This window comes from Arvicola amphibius, chromosome 3 (genome assembly GCF_903992535.2).
Source record: "Arvicola amphibius chromosome 3, mArvAmp1.2, whole genome shotgun sequence".
NCBI classification, from domain to species: Eukaryota; Metazoa; Chordata; class Mammalia; order Rodentia; family Cricetidae; genus Arvicola; species Arvicola amphibius.
Genome location: NC_052049.1, coordinates 134,218,857 through 134,236,479, shown reverse-complemented (window position 1 = coordinate 134,236,479; position 17,623 = coordinate 134,218,857). Strand labels below are relative to the sequence as shown.

At 44.0% G+C, this 17,623-nt stretch overlaps 1 protein-coding gene across 3 annotated transcripts in view; it reads left to right on the top strand.

Moving 5' to 3' along the window:
* Nucleotides 1-17,623, top strand: part of Znf609 (zinc finger protein 609) — a 133,106-nt gene that overhangs the window by 101,679 nt on the left and 13,804 nt on the right. For all 3 annotated transcript variants that reach the window (XM_038322445.1, XM_038322444.1, XM_038322447.2), the window contains exon 4: nt 16,689-16,776. In XM_038322445.1, coding sequence (XP_038178373.1) covers nt 16,689-16,776 — 88 coding nt within the window. The remainder of the gene's footprint in view (nt 1-16,688; nt 16,777-17,623) is intronic.

The following is a 17,623-nucleotide window of genomic DNA, read 5'->3' as shown; positions in this document are numbered from 1 at the left end:
GAGGACTTGTGAGGCGCCTGGCGTCATGCCTATAGCGGCCTCTCGTGCGGCCCCGTCAGCCATTCGGTTGCCTCGGGCCTCGGGGCTGTCCCCTTTTTGGTGTCCTGGGCAATGGATTATACTTAGTTTTCGGGGTAAAAACAGGGCTTTTAGTAAGGCCAAGATCTCGTTTTTGTTTTTAATTTCCTTGCCCTCGGATGTTAGCAGTCCCCGCCTCCGATAAATCTCCCCGTGGATGTGGGCAGTGGCAAAGGCGTACCGGCTATCAGTATAGACATTAAGCTTCTTACCTTCTGCCAGCTTGAGAGCCTGGGTGAGCGCAACGAGTTCAGCCCGCTGGGCAGAGGTTCCGGCTGGAAGGGCTTCTGCCCAGATTACCTCGGTTTCGGTGGTCACCGCAGCCCCGGCTCTTCGTTGACCATCTTTTAGAAAGCTGCTCCCGTCTGTATACCAGGTAAAATCAGCGTTCTGGAGGGGTTGATCCGTCAGGTCCGGTCTGGTCCCGTGCATTTCCGCAAGGATCTCGAGGCAATTGTGTTTCGCCCCTCCCTCCGGCAAAGGGAGCAGGGTTGAGGCAATTGTGTTTCGCCCCTCCCTCCGGCAAAGGGAGCAGGGTTGAGGCAATTGTGTTTCGCCCCTCCCTCCGGCAAAGGGAGCAGGGTTGCAGGGTTTAGGGTTACCACAGGTCCGAAGTGCACCCGGTCCGTATCCAGGAGCATGGCTTGGTAGTGGGTCATGCGGGCATTAGAGAGCCAACGGTCTGGAGGCTGCTTAACCAAGGCTTCCATTGCATGAGGTGCCAGGATGGTCAATGGCTGGCCCAGAGTTAGTTTACCCGCGTCCTTGGTAAGGACTGCAATCGCCGCTACCATTCGCAGGCAGGGCGGCCATCCTGAAGCCACTGGGTCGAGCTTCTTCGAGAGATAAGCTACAGGACGTCTCCAAGGACCCAGTTTTTGGGTTAGGACCCCTTTTGCGTAACCCTGTTTTTCGTCCACAAACAGTTCAAATGGCTTAGTTAGGTCTGGGAGTCCCAATGCGGGAGCGGTGAGTAAGGCCCGCTTTATTTCCTGATATGCCTTTTGTTGGTCCTCGCCCCACCTGGGGCCCCCTCCGGTCTCCCTCCTGTCTACCCTGTCTTTGACTGGAAACTACGGTGGCCAAGAGTTTGCTCATCTCCTTATGTCTCTTACGGTCCCTTTCTTTTTCCTTTTCCTCAGCTTTTTTTTTTTTTTTTTTTTTGCGACGGTCCTCTCTTTCCTCTGCCTCCTTTCTAAGACGGTCCTCCCTTAAGTTTTCTAGGCGCTCGAGTCTGCGTTTGATATCCGGAGCAGATTGCCAAATGAAAGACATAGCTACGCTAGTTTCTTGCCCTGGATCTTCTGGGTCATAAGGGGTGTATCTACGATAGGCTTCTTTGAGTCGCTCTAAGAACGCTGAGGGAGTTTCTCCTGGTCCCTGCAATACCTGTTTAACTTTAGCCAGGTTGGTGGGGCGTCGGCCTGCCCCATGGAGACCCGCTATGAGCAACTGGCGATAGAGAATTAGGTGATTCCTACCTTTCTGGGTGGTGAAGTCCCAGTTGGGACATTCGAGGGGAAAAGCGGCATCTATTTCATTAGGCAGCTGGGTGGGACGTCCGTCTGTTCCCCGAACCGCCTTTCGAGCCTCCAGGAGGACTCTCTGCTTCTCCTCCGAAGTCAGCAAAGTCTGCAGTAATTGTTGGCAATCATCCCAGGTGGGCTGATGAGTAATCAGGACCGACTCAATTAGAGCAGTCAGCCTAACTGGGTCTTCAGAAAAAGAGGGATTGTTATTTTTCCAGTTATATAGGTCGGAGGAGGAGAACGGCCAGTATTGTAGTTGGCCATTTCCTCCGGTCAGGAGAGGGAATGCCTGAGAGGAAGTAGAATCCGCGGCCAGCTGCTGGTCTCGCCGTCCCCTTAAGCGGGCTGCCATGGGGGACGGGGCAGCGGGAGATGGCGCGGCAGGCCCCTCGTTTTCATCGGTCGAGTCGGCCACCTGAGGCGGGAGGGCCTGTTCTCGGTAGGGAGGGGGGTCCTCCGTGAGGAGGTCTACCAATAGGTCATCCCCCGCGGGCAGAACCTGCGGAGGAGGAGGTTTGATTTTTGAGGGGTCAGTAAGAGTCGGATATAGAGATGAGCGGGATGGGGGTCCTGTTGGAGTGGGGAGGAGTGGAGGGGGTAAGGAGGGAGCAGACGGAGGAAGTGGGGGTTTGGGAGGGACAAAAGGCTTAACCCATGGTGGTGGATCATATGCCATTGCCTCCCAAGTCACGATGTAGGCAACTTGGTCTGGGTGCCCATGAGGGCCGGGGTCCATCACTTTGGCTTTGACCTGTGAAATAATAGTAAGGTCGAATGTACCATCCCTCGACCAGCCCACGTTAAACGTGGGCCATTCAGACGAACAGAAAGTGACCCAACGCCTTTTTCGGACTTCCACGGACTGGTTGTTCGCAATGTCCTGGACGTCCCTCCAGTGCTGTAAAGTTAGACTCAAAGGGGTAATTAAGGACTGTCCCATATTTTCAAACACGGACACAGACAAAACCAAACAAAAGAACAGAAAACCAATAACAAAACAACAAAATCGCGCAGCTTCGGCGTAGAACCGAGAGCAAAGTCTGAGTTGGAGATAGCGAGAGTCCGGATCTCTCTACTCCCAGAAGAACCACGTACCCTTCTGACTGCGGAGGAGCTCCAAACAGCCCAATCCGGGTGGGGTTCACTGAATACGGACGGGTCTCGAATCGGACCCCAGATGCCCTCGGGACGTCTCCCAGGGCTGCGGTCGGGAGTACGAACTCGTCAGTTCCTCCACGGGTCCGCCAAATACAGATCTAGTCAGCTAACTAGTGCAGACACTGGCGCAGGCGCAAACATAAAAACACAATACAGACAGTCACATAAAGCGATCGCTGGCCAGCTTACCTCCCGGTGGTGAGTCGGTGGTCCCTGGGCAGGGGTCTTCAAATCCCGGACGGGCCCCCAAATGAAAGACCCCCCGAAGTGGGTTGTCTTCCAGTCTGGGAAGACCCTCCCAAGGAACAGCGAGACCACTTTTCGGATGCAAAAAGCAAGAGGCTTTATTCAGATACACAGGTACCTGGGGCGACTTAGTCTCTCGGAGGACTAGCGCGCCTTTAGGCTGGAGCAGTGGGTTTTTATAGGGTCGGGGAGCAAAAGCGCGGGTACAGAAGCGAGAAGCGTAGTTACAGGGTTCTGATTGGACAATTTAAACAAGGCTCGGGTTTAAACTAGGGACAGCTGGGCACTTCCAGGGGGTTTCCAAGAAATCAGATATGCAAGTTAACTTCGTTTATCTAGGGTACGAGCTGTTTCCGTTCCCTTGCTCATGGCCGGGTGTCTGACCACAGATATCCTGCTTGGCCCCCACCGCCCTTGTTTTTCTGAGCTGAACTTTAACTGAGCTTCCCTGTCCTCTGCGCTGGTAAAATTTTATGCCTTGCGAAATGGCGTTACTGCTGCTAGCTGCTATTATTGAGTGGGGGTCTTTCAGAACCAGAGATCTCGGTGGGGCCAGGCACGAGTGTGGGACCTCAGAGAGAGTAGGCCTGAGCCAGGTCTTCTGTGGGTTCAGGCATTGGTTTGGGTCATCAAAGGGAATAGGCAGGAACCTAGAACCCCTACAGGTCCTAGCGCAAGTCTGAGGCCTCTGAGGAATTAAGCAGGTCCTCTGCAGGTTTAGGCACACCCAAGCCTGAAACCTCCCAGGCACTAGACTGGAACCAGAAACCTTTCCAGGTCCAACTCCAACCCAGGGACTCTGCAGGAGGGAATCCAGACCAGGATTTACAGACACAGGTCAAAGTCTGTAACCTAAGCCAAGGTTGCCCTGAGGCAAGGAACTCCACCTTGGGCAACAAATTCCTCAGGAGGGGAACTGAACTAGGAAACAAGCTCTACCAGGAGCTGAAGCCAGGAGCAAGCCCAGTCCTGGGACATGGGCGGATCATGATTTAACCAGGGACCAGATCCAGAGCCAGCTATCTCCACCAGAACAGGTCCAACTCCAAGCCAGGGACTTCTGCAGGAGGAGATCCAGACCAAGATTTACAGAAACAGATCAAAGCCAGCAGCCTAAGCCAAAGTAGGCCTGAGACAGTAAATTCAAGGGAGCCGACCAAAGCACAGGAGCGCTGAGCTACCTCCAGGAGCAGGAGTAACCAACAGGGTAACTAGAACTGTGACACTGACTGTAGCATGAGGAACAGCCATCTGAGCTTTGGAAGAAATGGAAGAGAGAATCTCAAGATAAAATAGAGGAAATAGACTCATCATTTAAACAAAACATTAAATCTAACAAAAGCTTAACCCAAAATATTCATGAAATATGGGACAACATAAAAAGGCCAAATCTTGGAATAATATGTATAGAAGAAGGAGAAGAAGTTCAACTCAAAGGCACAGAAAATTTATTTAACAAAATCATAGAAGAAAACTTTCCCTACCTAAAGAAAGATATGCCTATGAAGATACAAGAAAATAGACTGGAGCCAATAATAATAATAACAATAAAAACAGTAACATACAGAGTAAAGAAAGGATATTAAGAGCTGCAAAGGAAAAAGGCCAAGTAACATATAAAGGTAGACCTATCAGAATTCCACCTGACATCTCATTGGAGACAGTGAAAGCCAGGTCACGTCAAGCATTCTGACATTAAGAGACCACGGATGCCAGCCCAGACTACTATACACAGCAAAACTGTTGATCACCGTGGAAGGACAAAACAAGATATTCCATGACAAATTTAGTACTCACTCATAGGTGGTTTTTAAACATAAAACAAAACCAGCCTACAAACCACAATCCCAGAGAACTTAGACAACAACGAGGACACTAGGAGAGACTTACATAGATCTAATCTACATGGGAAGTAGAAAATAGAAAAAGACAAGATCTCCTAAGTAAATTGGGAGCATGGGGACCTTGAGGGAGGATTGATGGTAGGAAGGGGAGAGGCAGGGAGGGGAGCAGAGAAAATTGTAGAGCTCAATAAATATCAATAAAAAAATTTTTTTAAAAAAAATCATACAAAAAACCCAATGTTTTAAGTATATATACAATTAGAGTCCTAGGTGCTGTACCACATGCCTTTAATCCCAGTGCTAGGGAGGCAGAGGGAGGCGGATCTCTGTGAGTTCAAGGCCAGCTGTGGTCTAAGAGAGCTAGTTTCCAGGACAGGCTCCAAAGCTATAGAAAAACCCTGTCTTGAAAAACAAAACAAAACAACAACAACAAAAAGTCTAATGATATCTAGAAATAGAGAGTGCATATGCTGTGGTACAGCACTGGGAAGACTAAGGAAGGGTTGCAAATCCAGTGCCAGTTAAGCTGCTAAATTAGCAAGACCCTGTCTCAAAGAATAATAACTAAATAAATAAGTAAAATTTAATTTCAGTAGCCATGTATTGCTAATGGCTTATAGCTTTTGGGGTGTGTCTGTTTAGTGTGTGTTTACACATGTGCTCTAAAAAGAAAGAATATCATTTAGCAAAATGGTTCAGCACAATCAAGTGTGACAACATAAATTCAGTTCCCAGAACCCCCAGTGAAAGGAGAGAACCAAATCCTGAATGTTGTCCTCTAACCTCCACAAGCAGCACTCTATAGCTTGTACCTATCCACCTATTCCCCCCACACACACACTTAATAAGAATAATATTTTTAAAAAAAAAATTTAAAGGAAACAGTTGTTTTGTAAGTAGATAGTGAGGGCTAATGAGTAGCTGGCATTCTACAGACCCAGGGTGCCTTCTGTACTCTAGCTTCTGTTAGGCAAACATTAGTGCTGTTTCAGACTGATGGAGCCTTGCTCTTTGGTCTGTGGGTTGTTCTTTTCTCTATCAGGAATGGTTTTGCTTACCATGTAGTTTGATTTGATTGCATAACTCCACTGAGAATCTGCCCAGTGGTTCTTCATACTCATCTGTTTACAGGTCTTTTTCCTTCTCAAAGGAGAAAAGACCCTCCATGACTTTTCTTAAGAAAGGAGTAGCTACCCTTTGTGGTTCTGGTGTAAGAGAGTTTGTGTACAAACTGAAATACTGAATATTCATTATTTGTCATGGAAAAGTAGCACTTCGCTACTTGTTTTTCTTACATGTTATAATTGATGGTCTTTTCCCTTAAGCCGTGCTTCAGGAAGCACTCACCTGGAGAGAGATGGTTTGTGGTGACCGGTCTTTCTTCATTGCTTAGCCTATTGCATACTGGCTGGATTCATGAAAGCCTAGCAGCCGTTGTCTGGCACCACAAATCTTCATAGCAACAGACCACTACATGGCAACAGCAACCAAACAAAGGAAACATTAGGGAAATCAATTCCTACTTTCTCCCACCCCTCCCCCACCAAAAAAATTGACAGCCAACACATTCTTCCCATTTAACAGCTTCCTCCCTAGGGGCTGATTTAGGACATGATGTGTTTCTGTACCCTAGTGGATTGTGTTATCTGTCCACTGTCATATATTTAAATCCTGAAGTCCTAAGGGAAAATTTGAGTCATAGGCTCTTTTGAGTTTCATTTTGCAAATTGCAACATAGACCACTAAGCTTCAAGGGAGAGAGACATACTCCTTTAGTGCACTCTATCCCGCCTGTTTCACCCTGCACACTCTCAAACACATACACAACCCCTCTCCCAACATGCACCAGCACACACCAGCAGAGTACAGGGAGACCAGACTGTGGACTTGTGAATAGGTAAAGTTATTTTGAAAATAAAATTCTCCTTAGATCATGTGGAACACAGGCCTATTTTGTACTAATGTGATTCTTTACAAGTCATTTAGTTCCTAAAGTTTTAAGTGTTCAAGTAAGTGATGCCGAGGCTGTCAATACAATTCTGACATGACCTGTCATGTCATAGTCTAGCCCTGACTTAACTGGAAAGTCAGAACCTTGGTATTTTCTTGCCCTGCTGATAAGCTCATATTACTAGTCTGTGCTTACTTTCTTTTGCAAATAAAGAGAAAAGGTTGGACTATATTATATTCCTTGTAGCTCTTAATATTTATTCTTCTGTGATTGTTTGTGTGGGACAGAAGAGGGGATAGTCCTTGTCAGCTTTTTTGTGATGAGATCTAGATGTTGAATCCTTTTGCCTTAGTGCTTACACTGCTAAAAACAGGTCTTGGCCCTGCACCACTCATAAAGCCGCTATAGCAATGATGGGAAGAAGCTATCAACAAACTTGGCAACTAGTCTTTTTTCTCAGGGCGGTAGCTTTAAACCAGTTCAGGCCTAGCTTTCCTCCCATACTGCTGCTACATGTTACTAAGGCTGCTCCTGCTGCTTGAGAAAGAGGTGGGGGAGGGAGGGAGGGAGGGAGATTTTCACTCTTCACCTTTCCTTCCTCTCCCTCTCCCTTTTCCCTCTCATCTCCCTCCCTTTCCTTATGCCCTGTCTAAAACAAGAGGCAGTTCTCCACTCCTTCTGATACCTCATTATCCCTTCTCCCTTAGGCTTTACTGAACAAAGAAATCACAGGGCATCAAGTTTATAATTTAGGCAGCTGGAGATAATTTCCCCAGGATAGGGTGGGTAAGTAGCTTATTCCTCCTGGCAAGAGACAGCATTGCTAAATGGCCTTACGATATGTCTGCCAAGGCTTAGGCTTTGTTAGGGCCACTCAGACCTCTCTGTTCTGAGCTATATTATAGTGAGGAAGCAGACCCATGGACTTCCATGGGGCAGGATTAGGAAAGCGTGGAGACTGTCATTTTTAGGTCTTGCTAATTGCTTACGGAATTTTGTTTAATACACTGTCCCAGTGCTTACTCCTACCGGATCCTAAAAACTGAAAAACAGGGAAATTTGGTAAATGATAAAATGCATTATTTCAAGTATTTTAACGTTAAATGATCTGTGATTTCCTGAGAAGTGGGGTATCTGGGCAAGCTATTCTCTCAGTTACTTTAGCATCAAACATTAATGTGACTATGAACTCAATGGAAGCAGAAAATTATTCCACAGGCTTTTAAAAGATATCCTTAAAACAGAGAACAACTTGGGGAATGGGAACAGAGTGGGGGTCTACTCAATGTCTTACTACCAGCCCTTTTGTCCTGTAACTTGTTGCTATGGAGAAGGCCATGAAGGCAACAACTGAAAGAAATAAAGGATCCGGTAAATGTTAGGGTAAGCTTGTGATTTTTTTTAATGGAAAAAAACTGTTGTGATTTTGGTTGAGATTACATTGAATCCACAAATTAGTGGAGATGATTCAAAGTTTTATCCTTTAATACTTAAGCCAGTGTTAGTTACTGAGACAGTTGGACTGATTGTCAGAGCAAGTCACTGATAGCATTTGGGCAGCTTGACTGGAGCAAGGCATGTGTTAGAAACCAAGCTTTTCCCACTACTCCCAGTATTCTGAATCAGTAGGTTAAGATGATGGCTTGTTTACTGTGTAGATGCCCTCCACGCTAGAACTACAATTTAATGAGGCAGTGAGGCCTAGTTAAGGTGAAATGTGACTGATTTAATTGACATTTGATCTGCCTTTGAGGCTATATTAGTTTTCTAGTACTCCTGAAACAAACCAGTAAAAACCAGCTGACTCAGAACAGCAGTGAGGTGTGCTTTCCATTTTGGAAATTAGAAATCAGAAACACTGTTTGGCAATCCAATCCATGATGTTCTTTGACCTATGGAGACATCACTCATTCATATGCTATCTTGCTTCTGTGTCTGTCCAGAGTCCTTTTTTTATAAGAAGACTGGTAGTGTCCTACTAAAATTCTAGCATTTGACTATTGGAAGCAGGGCATGTAGATATTTAAAGTAACCCTTAGCTAAATAGTGAATTCAAGACCAACATGGGCTGTATAAGCTATCTCAAACAACAAAGATACTATTTTGAGATACCTTGGATTGAATATTTTTTGGGGGAGAGAAAGCACAATTTAGTCCATAACAGGAGCCTTACAATTGTCACAGTTTGGGAAAAGGAAGGATGTCTAGAAACAGGTTCTCCCTCTGCAGTGGAAACTTGGCATCTTCCTTCTGTGTGTGGTATGGAGAGCCAAGGCCCCAGATGATCTGTCCTCAGACCCCAGCCATAGACTGCCTTTCTCTTGGCACATTGCTGCTCCCCTTCCTTGGCACTGAAAGCCACTTAACAAACCTGAATCACGCCGGGCGGTGGTGGCGCACGCCTTTAATTCCAGAACTCGGGAGGCAGAGGCAGGCGGATCTCTGTGAGTTCGAGGCCAGCCTGATCTACAAGAGCTAGTTCCAGGACAGGCTCCAAAGCTACAGAGAAACCCTGTCTCAAAAAACAAACAAACAAAACAACAACAACAAAAACCTGAATCTGCCACACAAAAGTTACCAGAAAGAGAAATAGGTTTCAGAAGCTGGCTATTCCTCTCAGCCTTTAGCTGAAAAAAAAAAATCGATAGAAAGAAGTGGTACTTCGTGTAAGCCAGCCCTAGCCATGTGGTCACCCTGGGCCCTCCTGCTAGATCATAAAGCAATAAAACTGTGGACAATGCGATTCCATCTCATCCCCAGGCAAGTATTTCCTCAAAGCAGTTGCACTGAAATATGACTTTTCTTACTCTGTGGATTTTCAGAGAAAGATTGTAGCTGATAGGATGGCCTCTAGCCATGACTAGAGCATGTTTATCCCTCAGTAAGAGAAGCTAGAGAGCATGCAGTGTGAGGGTATGCGAACTGACCTGTTATTGCACCTCTGCAGAGCTTCCGGTAAAAGGCGAACACTCAGATCTTGAGCCTTCTTCCAGGCTCTCCCTCCATGCCCTACAGATTTTAGATTGTTGTGCTCCGACCTCCCCATAACAGCTCTTCTGCTTCTAAAGTTCTTCAGCCGAAAATGCTCCAGTGAAGATAGTGGTGGCTGTTTGGTATTTTAGGGCCTTCTTTACCTTTTCCAATTTGAGAAGATTCCAGAAATAGGGACTAAGGGGCTTTGTTTTCTGTCAACTCTAAATTTGAAGGTAGATTATGTTAAAGTCTACTATCTTTACCATTTTCTACAGCAGTATTCCCAGATTTTGCTGTATATTAAAATATAGGGGCAGGAATTTGAAAATACTGATGTAAGTTTTACCCGATTAGCCTAAATCAGACTTCTGAGAGTGAGCTTCGGTGGTGTTACTGTCTTTAAGATCTTCACATGCTTCCACTGTTCAGGAAAACTTTGTCACTCACCCTCCATGGGTTGAGACATTTCTGTAGAAGACGGTCCCAAGTTCCTTCCAGGATCTCCTTGGAGACTTCCTTTAATGATATTAGTAAAGAACTCGTGGAAAGTTCTCTTGGAAAGCTGTCTTCTCTAAAGGAATAGCAGCCACACCTATGCCTTTATATTTCTAGGTTTGGAAAACCCATATATTGATTCTCACAGTCAGTGTCATGAGTTGAAATGGATTGACTGCCAGAATAAATGAGATGAAAGTCTAGAAAGTTGCTGGTTGAGGTTCTGACTGCATGAAGTTTGGTAAGGCACACGAATTATAGCATAGCAGCCTGGGGAGGACAGTGCCTTCAGTAAAGTGACCCCACGAGTGCATGCAAACCAGCATGGTGGCTCCTTAGCAACAACACCCAAGATTCTTCTCTGGCCCCCATTCACATGTGTACACACATGAACATACACACAGGAAACATTAATAAGTCTTGCTTATTTATTACACATAAAGAATTTATCGCATGATTTAAAAAAAATCCCTAAATTTGAAACTAGAGTTTGCCCTGAAGGTTAGTGGTTTCTGTCTTTTAACCCTGTGGCAGGCATGTTTTTTATTTATTTGGTTGGTGTGCCAGCAGTTCCAAAATGATGGATGTTAATTACTTTTGTGCAAAACTGTTTTTCAAATCTACTCTCTCGTGAATTTCTGGCTGTATTTACCCCTTCTTTATATCTTTTCTTTGAATTTTTATTCTGGGAAACAGTGACCAGAAGTCTGTACAATCTTAAGCTGATCACAGTGGCTCACAACAGCATTGAAGATGTTGAGGCAGGAAGGCTGTCAAATATTCTAAGCCAGCTAGGTAAACAGAGTAAGTTCACACTACAACCTGTGATAGGGTTAGACCTGATCACAAAAGGGAGGAACAGGGAGAGTGAATGAATGAGGTCAGAAATCTGTGTATTCTCTAATCACATATCAAAGTTGAATATTAGATTAAAACATACCAGAGATAGTTATGGAAAGTAAAGCAGTTCCTACATTCCCCCATTCCGGCTATTGCAGTAGTGGTATCCAGAGTCTAATATTTGACTCCTGAGTTCTAGCCAGTTTCCCCGCACAACCCCTTGCTCCAAGCCAAGGTGAGACTGTGACTCTGAGTTCCCAGAAACTGGATGATCTCCTCCTCTACCTCTTTGCTTAACAGCGGGCACTCTTACTCAACCAGCTCTCAAACCACACCTTCTATTTCTTTGTTTCTCCATAGCCACAAACTATGGCTAGAAACTCATTAATTATTGATTATTAAATGATGAATGTAGATATTACAAACTAGGTATATAAAGTACAAACTATAGATTGTTCAGTCCCCAGGACCCACGTAGTAGAAGAAGAGAATTGACTCCTGACCTCCATGTGTTTTCTCTCTCTCTCTCTCTCTCTCTCTCTCTCTCTCTCTCTCTCTCTCTCTCTCTCTCTCTCTCTCTCTCTCAGGAAACACAGAATTGTTGTCTGTGAACACTGAAAAATAGGAGCCCTTCAAAAACAGACCCATTTTTCTTGCTTTTTGCTGCTCTAAAGTGTGTGCCTTTTGGAGAAAGTAGGTCTGCAAAGGGTTATTTTTTGCCTTTCCTTTCTTTCCTCTTATTCTCCAGCTGTCTCAACTCAGAATCTCATAGGAAGAGTGTTACACTTCAGCAAATGCATTTTCTGTGACATTTCAACAAGCCTCCATTTTGTCTTTCCATGTTAGAAGTGTTCCTCTTCCCCTCTCCATTGCCAGCTCTCTTAACTTGTCTCCCTTTAGCTCATTCAGTACTGCCTAAGTTTGCAGAGTATGACAGAGGAAGAACTCATATTTATAAACATGTGTTCCACCCAGCTGTTTCAAAAATAGAAATAGCATCCATCTCCTGTGTCTGTTCTCTGTTCAGCTGTGCTCATCCACCTTTATAAATGTGTCCCGTCTCTGGTCTGTTGTTGTCGTTGTCGTTCAGGGTCTCCCTATGTAGCCCTAGCTGTCCTGGAACTCAGAGAGCTGACTGCCTTTGCTTCTGCTGAGACTAAAGGTGTGCACCATCACCTCAGGCACTATTCTTGTTTAAACTACGCAGAGCAGTTGTTATTACTAACAGGAGACATCCAGTTGAATCACTCTGCTAATACAAAAAAAAATTAGCTCAATTACTTTCTTAGAAAATAGTCTATTTCCTTAAGAAGCCAGAGTCTTAGAAGAGGGTAGGAATCCTTCTCTTTGGACACCTGCTTGCAGACTTACATGTCATTTATCATAGGTGAAAGGAGAGATAAAATGGTAGTCTAAGAAAATAGTGTGAGAATAAAAATCCATTAAAGATATCCTAGAATCCGAAAGATCTGACTTCTGCTGGTCTTTCAATAAATTATTTACTCTTTCTGGCCAGGCAGTGGTGGTGCATGCCTTTAATCCCAGCATTCAGGAGCCAGAGACAGAACTGTCTCTGTTATTTCCAGGACAACCTGATCTATAGAGAGAGTTCCAGGACAGCCAGGGCTACACAAAGAAACGCTGTTTTTGGGAAAAGGAATTATTTACCCTTTCTGGACTTTGACTTCTGATTTCATTTCTGTTGTTGTTTTATTGTAGGCAGTGTTTCCTCTAATGGAGAATGACCTTGACCTTATTTATTATTTTTATTTATTGTGTACACATATCTACCTCAGCTCACATGTGGAAGTCAGAGCACAGTTTGAGCTAGTTGGTTTTTCTTCTTCCACCATGTGAGTCTCAGGTTTGACAGCAAGTGCCTTTACTCACTTAGCAGCCAAAACTGCTACTGCGACTTCTGGGGCTGGGGTAGTCCTGACTGTCCTGGACTCAGCTTCTCCTGTTTCCGTCTCTCAAGTGCTGGATTAAAGGTGTGCACTACCACACCCAGCTTTCTCTTCTTTTTTTTTTATTATATTTTTATTTATTCTGATTTCCAACACTGGATTGTAGTGACACATGCCTGTAATTTCTACACTTGGAGGTAAAGGCAAGAGTATAAATTCAAGGTTATCCTTAACTTCTTGGCTATATACTAAACAAGTATGAGTTTAAGACCTTGTCTCAAAAACAAAACTATTAATTTAGAAGCCATAAAAAGTTAATAAACATAACAATGCAAAAGTAAATAATTCCTACATATCATTAACTGCCATCAGTAAATGACCTATTGAGGAAATAACTCTTACTCCAGGATATTAAAAGTTACTATTAAGAAAGAGAATGGTGGGACTCAATTGTTAAGAGCACTGGCTGCTCTTGCAGAGGACCTGCTCCTAAGTGTTACGTCACACATGCCGTGTCGTACTGAGAGATAACTAAATGAGTACGTTCTCTCTGAAGCAATTTGGCGGTATTTTTCCAAGCTCCCAATAAACATGCTCTGTGATTAGCAATTTTACTTCCCTTACAGACATACTTGTGTTAAACATAGCTGAATCATTTGTAGTGGGAAGTGGCGGGGCTGCGTCCCGCCACCCGGCCGCCGGCTAACTTTACACCCGAAATAATTACACGGAAACTGTATTCTTTTAAAACACTGCCTGGCCCATAGTTTCAGCCTCTTATTGGTTAATTCTCACATCTTCCTTTAACCCATATTTAGTAATCTGTGTAGCACCACGAGATGTGGCTTACCAGGAGAGATCTTAACCTGCGTCCATCTCGGAGAGGAAAAGCATGGAGACTCACTATGGCGACTGCCTCAAGCGTCTCCCCAACTCTACTTCCTTGTTCCCACAATTCTGTTCTGTCTACTCCACCTACCTAATTTTCTGTCTCTTAAAGGGCCAAGGCAGTTTTCTTTATTAATTAACCAATGAAAGAAACATAGACAGATAACTCTCCTCCATCAATCATTTATTCAAGGATATCCTTTGCTCTTTATTTGTAATAACAGACAAATGGAACAACCTAATTGTTCGAATGCAGCCACTGGGGGGAAATATTGTAATTTCAGGACTCAGATGGCAGGGGTAAGAGGATAGGAAATTCATGGTTAGCGTGGGTGGGTTTGATCTTTAGAACCTAGTAGAGAATTAACTCCTTTGACTTATTCTGTGACTTCCAAATGCACACTCTAGCACATGCAAACACACACAAATAAACAAATTTTTTAAAATGAAGAATCCCTCCTATCATTGTTCATTAGCCTTCAAGTTCCCTACTTAGAAACATTCAAGGATAGTCCTGCAAGATTTTTTCAGTGGGTAAAGATGCCTGCCACCAAGCCTGGTGACCTGTGCTCAATCCACGGGACCTACATGATAGAATGAGAGAACTGATTGCTGCAAATTGTCCTCAGTCCTCTCCATGTACTCCATGTGCACCCTTATTTCTCCAAATATATACTATATATACAAAGAGATAATATATAATGAAAACTATATATGCTGCCTTAAATGATACCACTATATCACACTGTTTCCCATACTACTGTCATGTATATAATCTTTTCAGATCAGCACATGGAGAATCACTTTCTCTCTCTTTGATCATTCTCCCTTCAGAAGAACTAGGAATTATATCCAGGGCTATGTTAGTGCCAGGGAAGCGCTGTCTCATTGAGCTACATCTCTAGCTCGTTGTGCACATGTGCTTGCTTCTGTTTGTTGTCTGTCTGTCTGTCTGTCTGTCTGTCTGTCTGTCTGTCTGTCTATCTATCTCTGGTTTTGGTTTTCAAGACAATTTCTCTGTGTTGCCCAGGCTGTCCTGGAGCTCACTCTGTAGACCAGGCTGGTCTTGAACTCCCCTGATCATCCTGTCTCCACCCCACAGATGTCACTACCATGGTGTGTACTACCATGCCCAGATTTCAGTGTTTGTTCAGATTGTTAATACTCTTTGAATTTAGAAATATTGTCATGTCACATATCCAAAAGCTTTTTTTCCCTTTTGTATGTGTGTGGGGGGACAGGGTGTCATGTATCCTCGGGTGGCCCTGAGCTAGCTGTATAACTGAGGATTACTTTGAATTTACATTGCTCCTAATTCCACCTTTCATGTGCTTTGGTTACAGGTTTCTGCCACAATACTCAGCTTTAGATAGTACTAGAGATTGAGCTAGGGTTTTATGTGTGCTAGACAAACACTCTGCCAAGTGAGCCACATCCCCATCCTTCAGTTTTTCTTTTAATAAAATGATCAACATGTCAAAATAATTACTTTAACATCTCTTAAGACTGAGGCTGGAGAGAAAGCTCAGTGGTTAATAGAAAAAAACATACATACTGTTCTTCTAGAGGACCTAAGTTCAGTTCTCAACACCCATAGCTTCATCAGGCATTTGCAGTCACGTGCACAGACATACTCATAGACAAATAATTTAAAATAATTTTAAAAATTAGCCCTTTTTTTGTTTTTCTAGACAGGGTTTCCCTGTAGTTTCTAGAGCCTGTCCTGGATCTGGCTCTTGTAGACCAGGTTGGCCTCGAACTCAGAGATCCACCTGCCTCTGCCTCTGCCTCCCGAGTGCTGGGATTAAAGGCGTGCGCCACCACCACCCGGTTTAAAAATTAGCCTTTTTTTTTTTAAAGAATAAAATGTACCAAACAACCTAAGCCGTACACCCCGCCCCCCCCCAAAGATCTAAATTATGTTTTAGTCATGCACTGAAATACTTGAATTCAGTTAAAGTAATAAATGCATTAAGTCAGGCATAGTAGCACATACATATAAACCCAACGCTCAGTAAGTGGGGGCAGAAGGATCAGGAGTTCAAAGCTATTCTTGGCTAGATAGTTTGAGGCTAATTCCGACTATATAGCAAGATACTGTCTTAACAAAAACTGGGGAGAACTGACAGTGTAACTTAGTCAGTAGAATGTTTGTCCAATATGAATAAAACCCTGAGTTCAGTCCTGAGCACTACATAAATCTGGGTGTATAGGGGCCTTCTTGTAATCCCAACACTCAGAAGTAATGGAAGGAGACTCGAGCTCAAGGTCATCCTCAGTTATATAGCAAATTTAAGGATAGCCTAAGACCCATAAGACTGTTTCAACCTGGCTCTAGGAACTACAGGGAAACCCTGTCTCGAAAAACCAAAAAAAAAAAAAAAAAAAAAAAAAATAAATAAATAAAAAATGTCTTGAGCCAGGCAGTGGTGGCGCACGCCTTTAATCCCAGCACTCGGGAGGCAGAGGCAGGCAGATCTCTATGAGTTTGAAGTCAGCCTGGTTTACAAGAGCTAGTTCCAGGACAGGCTCTAAAGCTATAGAGAAACCCTGTCTTGAAAAAACAAAAATAAAAAAAAGTCTTGATCAGGCTACAAAATCTTTGAACTATTATTGCCCATCTGTAGGCAATTCCCATGGAACTCTAGTCCAGTCATATGTGCCCATTGGTACCATTACCACTAAACTTTCATAGGAAAAGTCAGAGAACTGCTCAGATGAAGAAGTCTTTGCAGTGGCCAGCAAATTTGTCTCATCCATACTATCTTCTTTTTTTCAGGGATGTTGGTGGTAAATGTGACATGGAGGAACAAGACATACGTCGGTACACTTCTTGACTGCACAAGGCATGATTGGGCACCCCCAAGGTGAGCACGTACAGATAGCTAGTTTATATTAGTCTGACCCCCATATTATTAATGAATCGTTACATCTTCATCTTACTAGAGTTGGCCCAATTGGCCTCAAACTCAAGCCTCCTGAGCCACCACACAGAGTATATCCACTTTACCTGACCCCTCCCCCACTTCCTCCCTCTTTGGGACAAGGGTTCATTCTGTAACCCAGGCTTTCTTGGAACTCACTCTATAGGCCAGGCTGCCTCAAATCTAAGGTGAGCATCTTACCTCAGCGTTCTAGGTGCTAGGATTACAGGTATTTGTCTGAGTCGCTTTGCCTGGCCTTATTTTCAAGTTGCAGTTTTACTTTTAAATTAAAATTTCAAGCCAGCCATGGTGCTATGTATCTGTAATCCCGGCCCTTGGTGGATACAGAAGGTCAGGAGTTCAAAGCCAGTTTCAGCTACGTAGGGAGTTTGAGGTTAACTTAGGCTACATACCTTGTCTCCAAAATGTATGTGATAAGATTAACATTTTGAGGTTGGGATACTGTGTGAGACTTAGAGATTCACTTTCGACAGCGTCACAAATAAAAATACAATAAAAACCATTAATATTTCGATGCCTTTTATACCTTATTTCTAATGTTATTACCCAATCACTAGTACTAGGACTTGAGAAACCTAAAATATGGTGAATGGCCCAGAACTGACATGCAAATGACACCTAGGAGGCCACCACTCCATATAGTTCCCATACACATTCCTAAAAGTAACCATAGTCATTGAAATGGAGGCTGGACAGGAGAGTTGGTGCAGGTTGGAGGCCAATTTTGACTACTTAGTGAGTTCCATACCAGGGCTTGAAAAAAAACAAA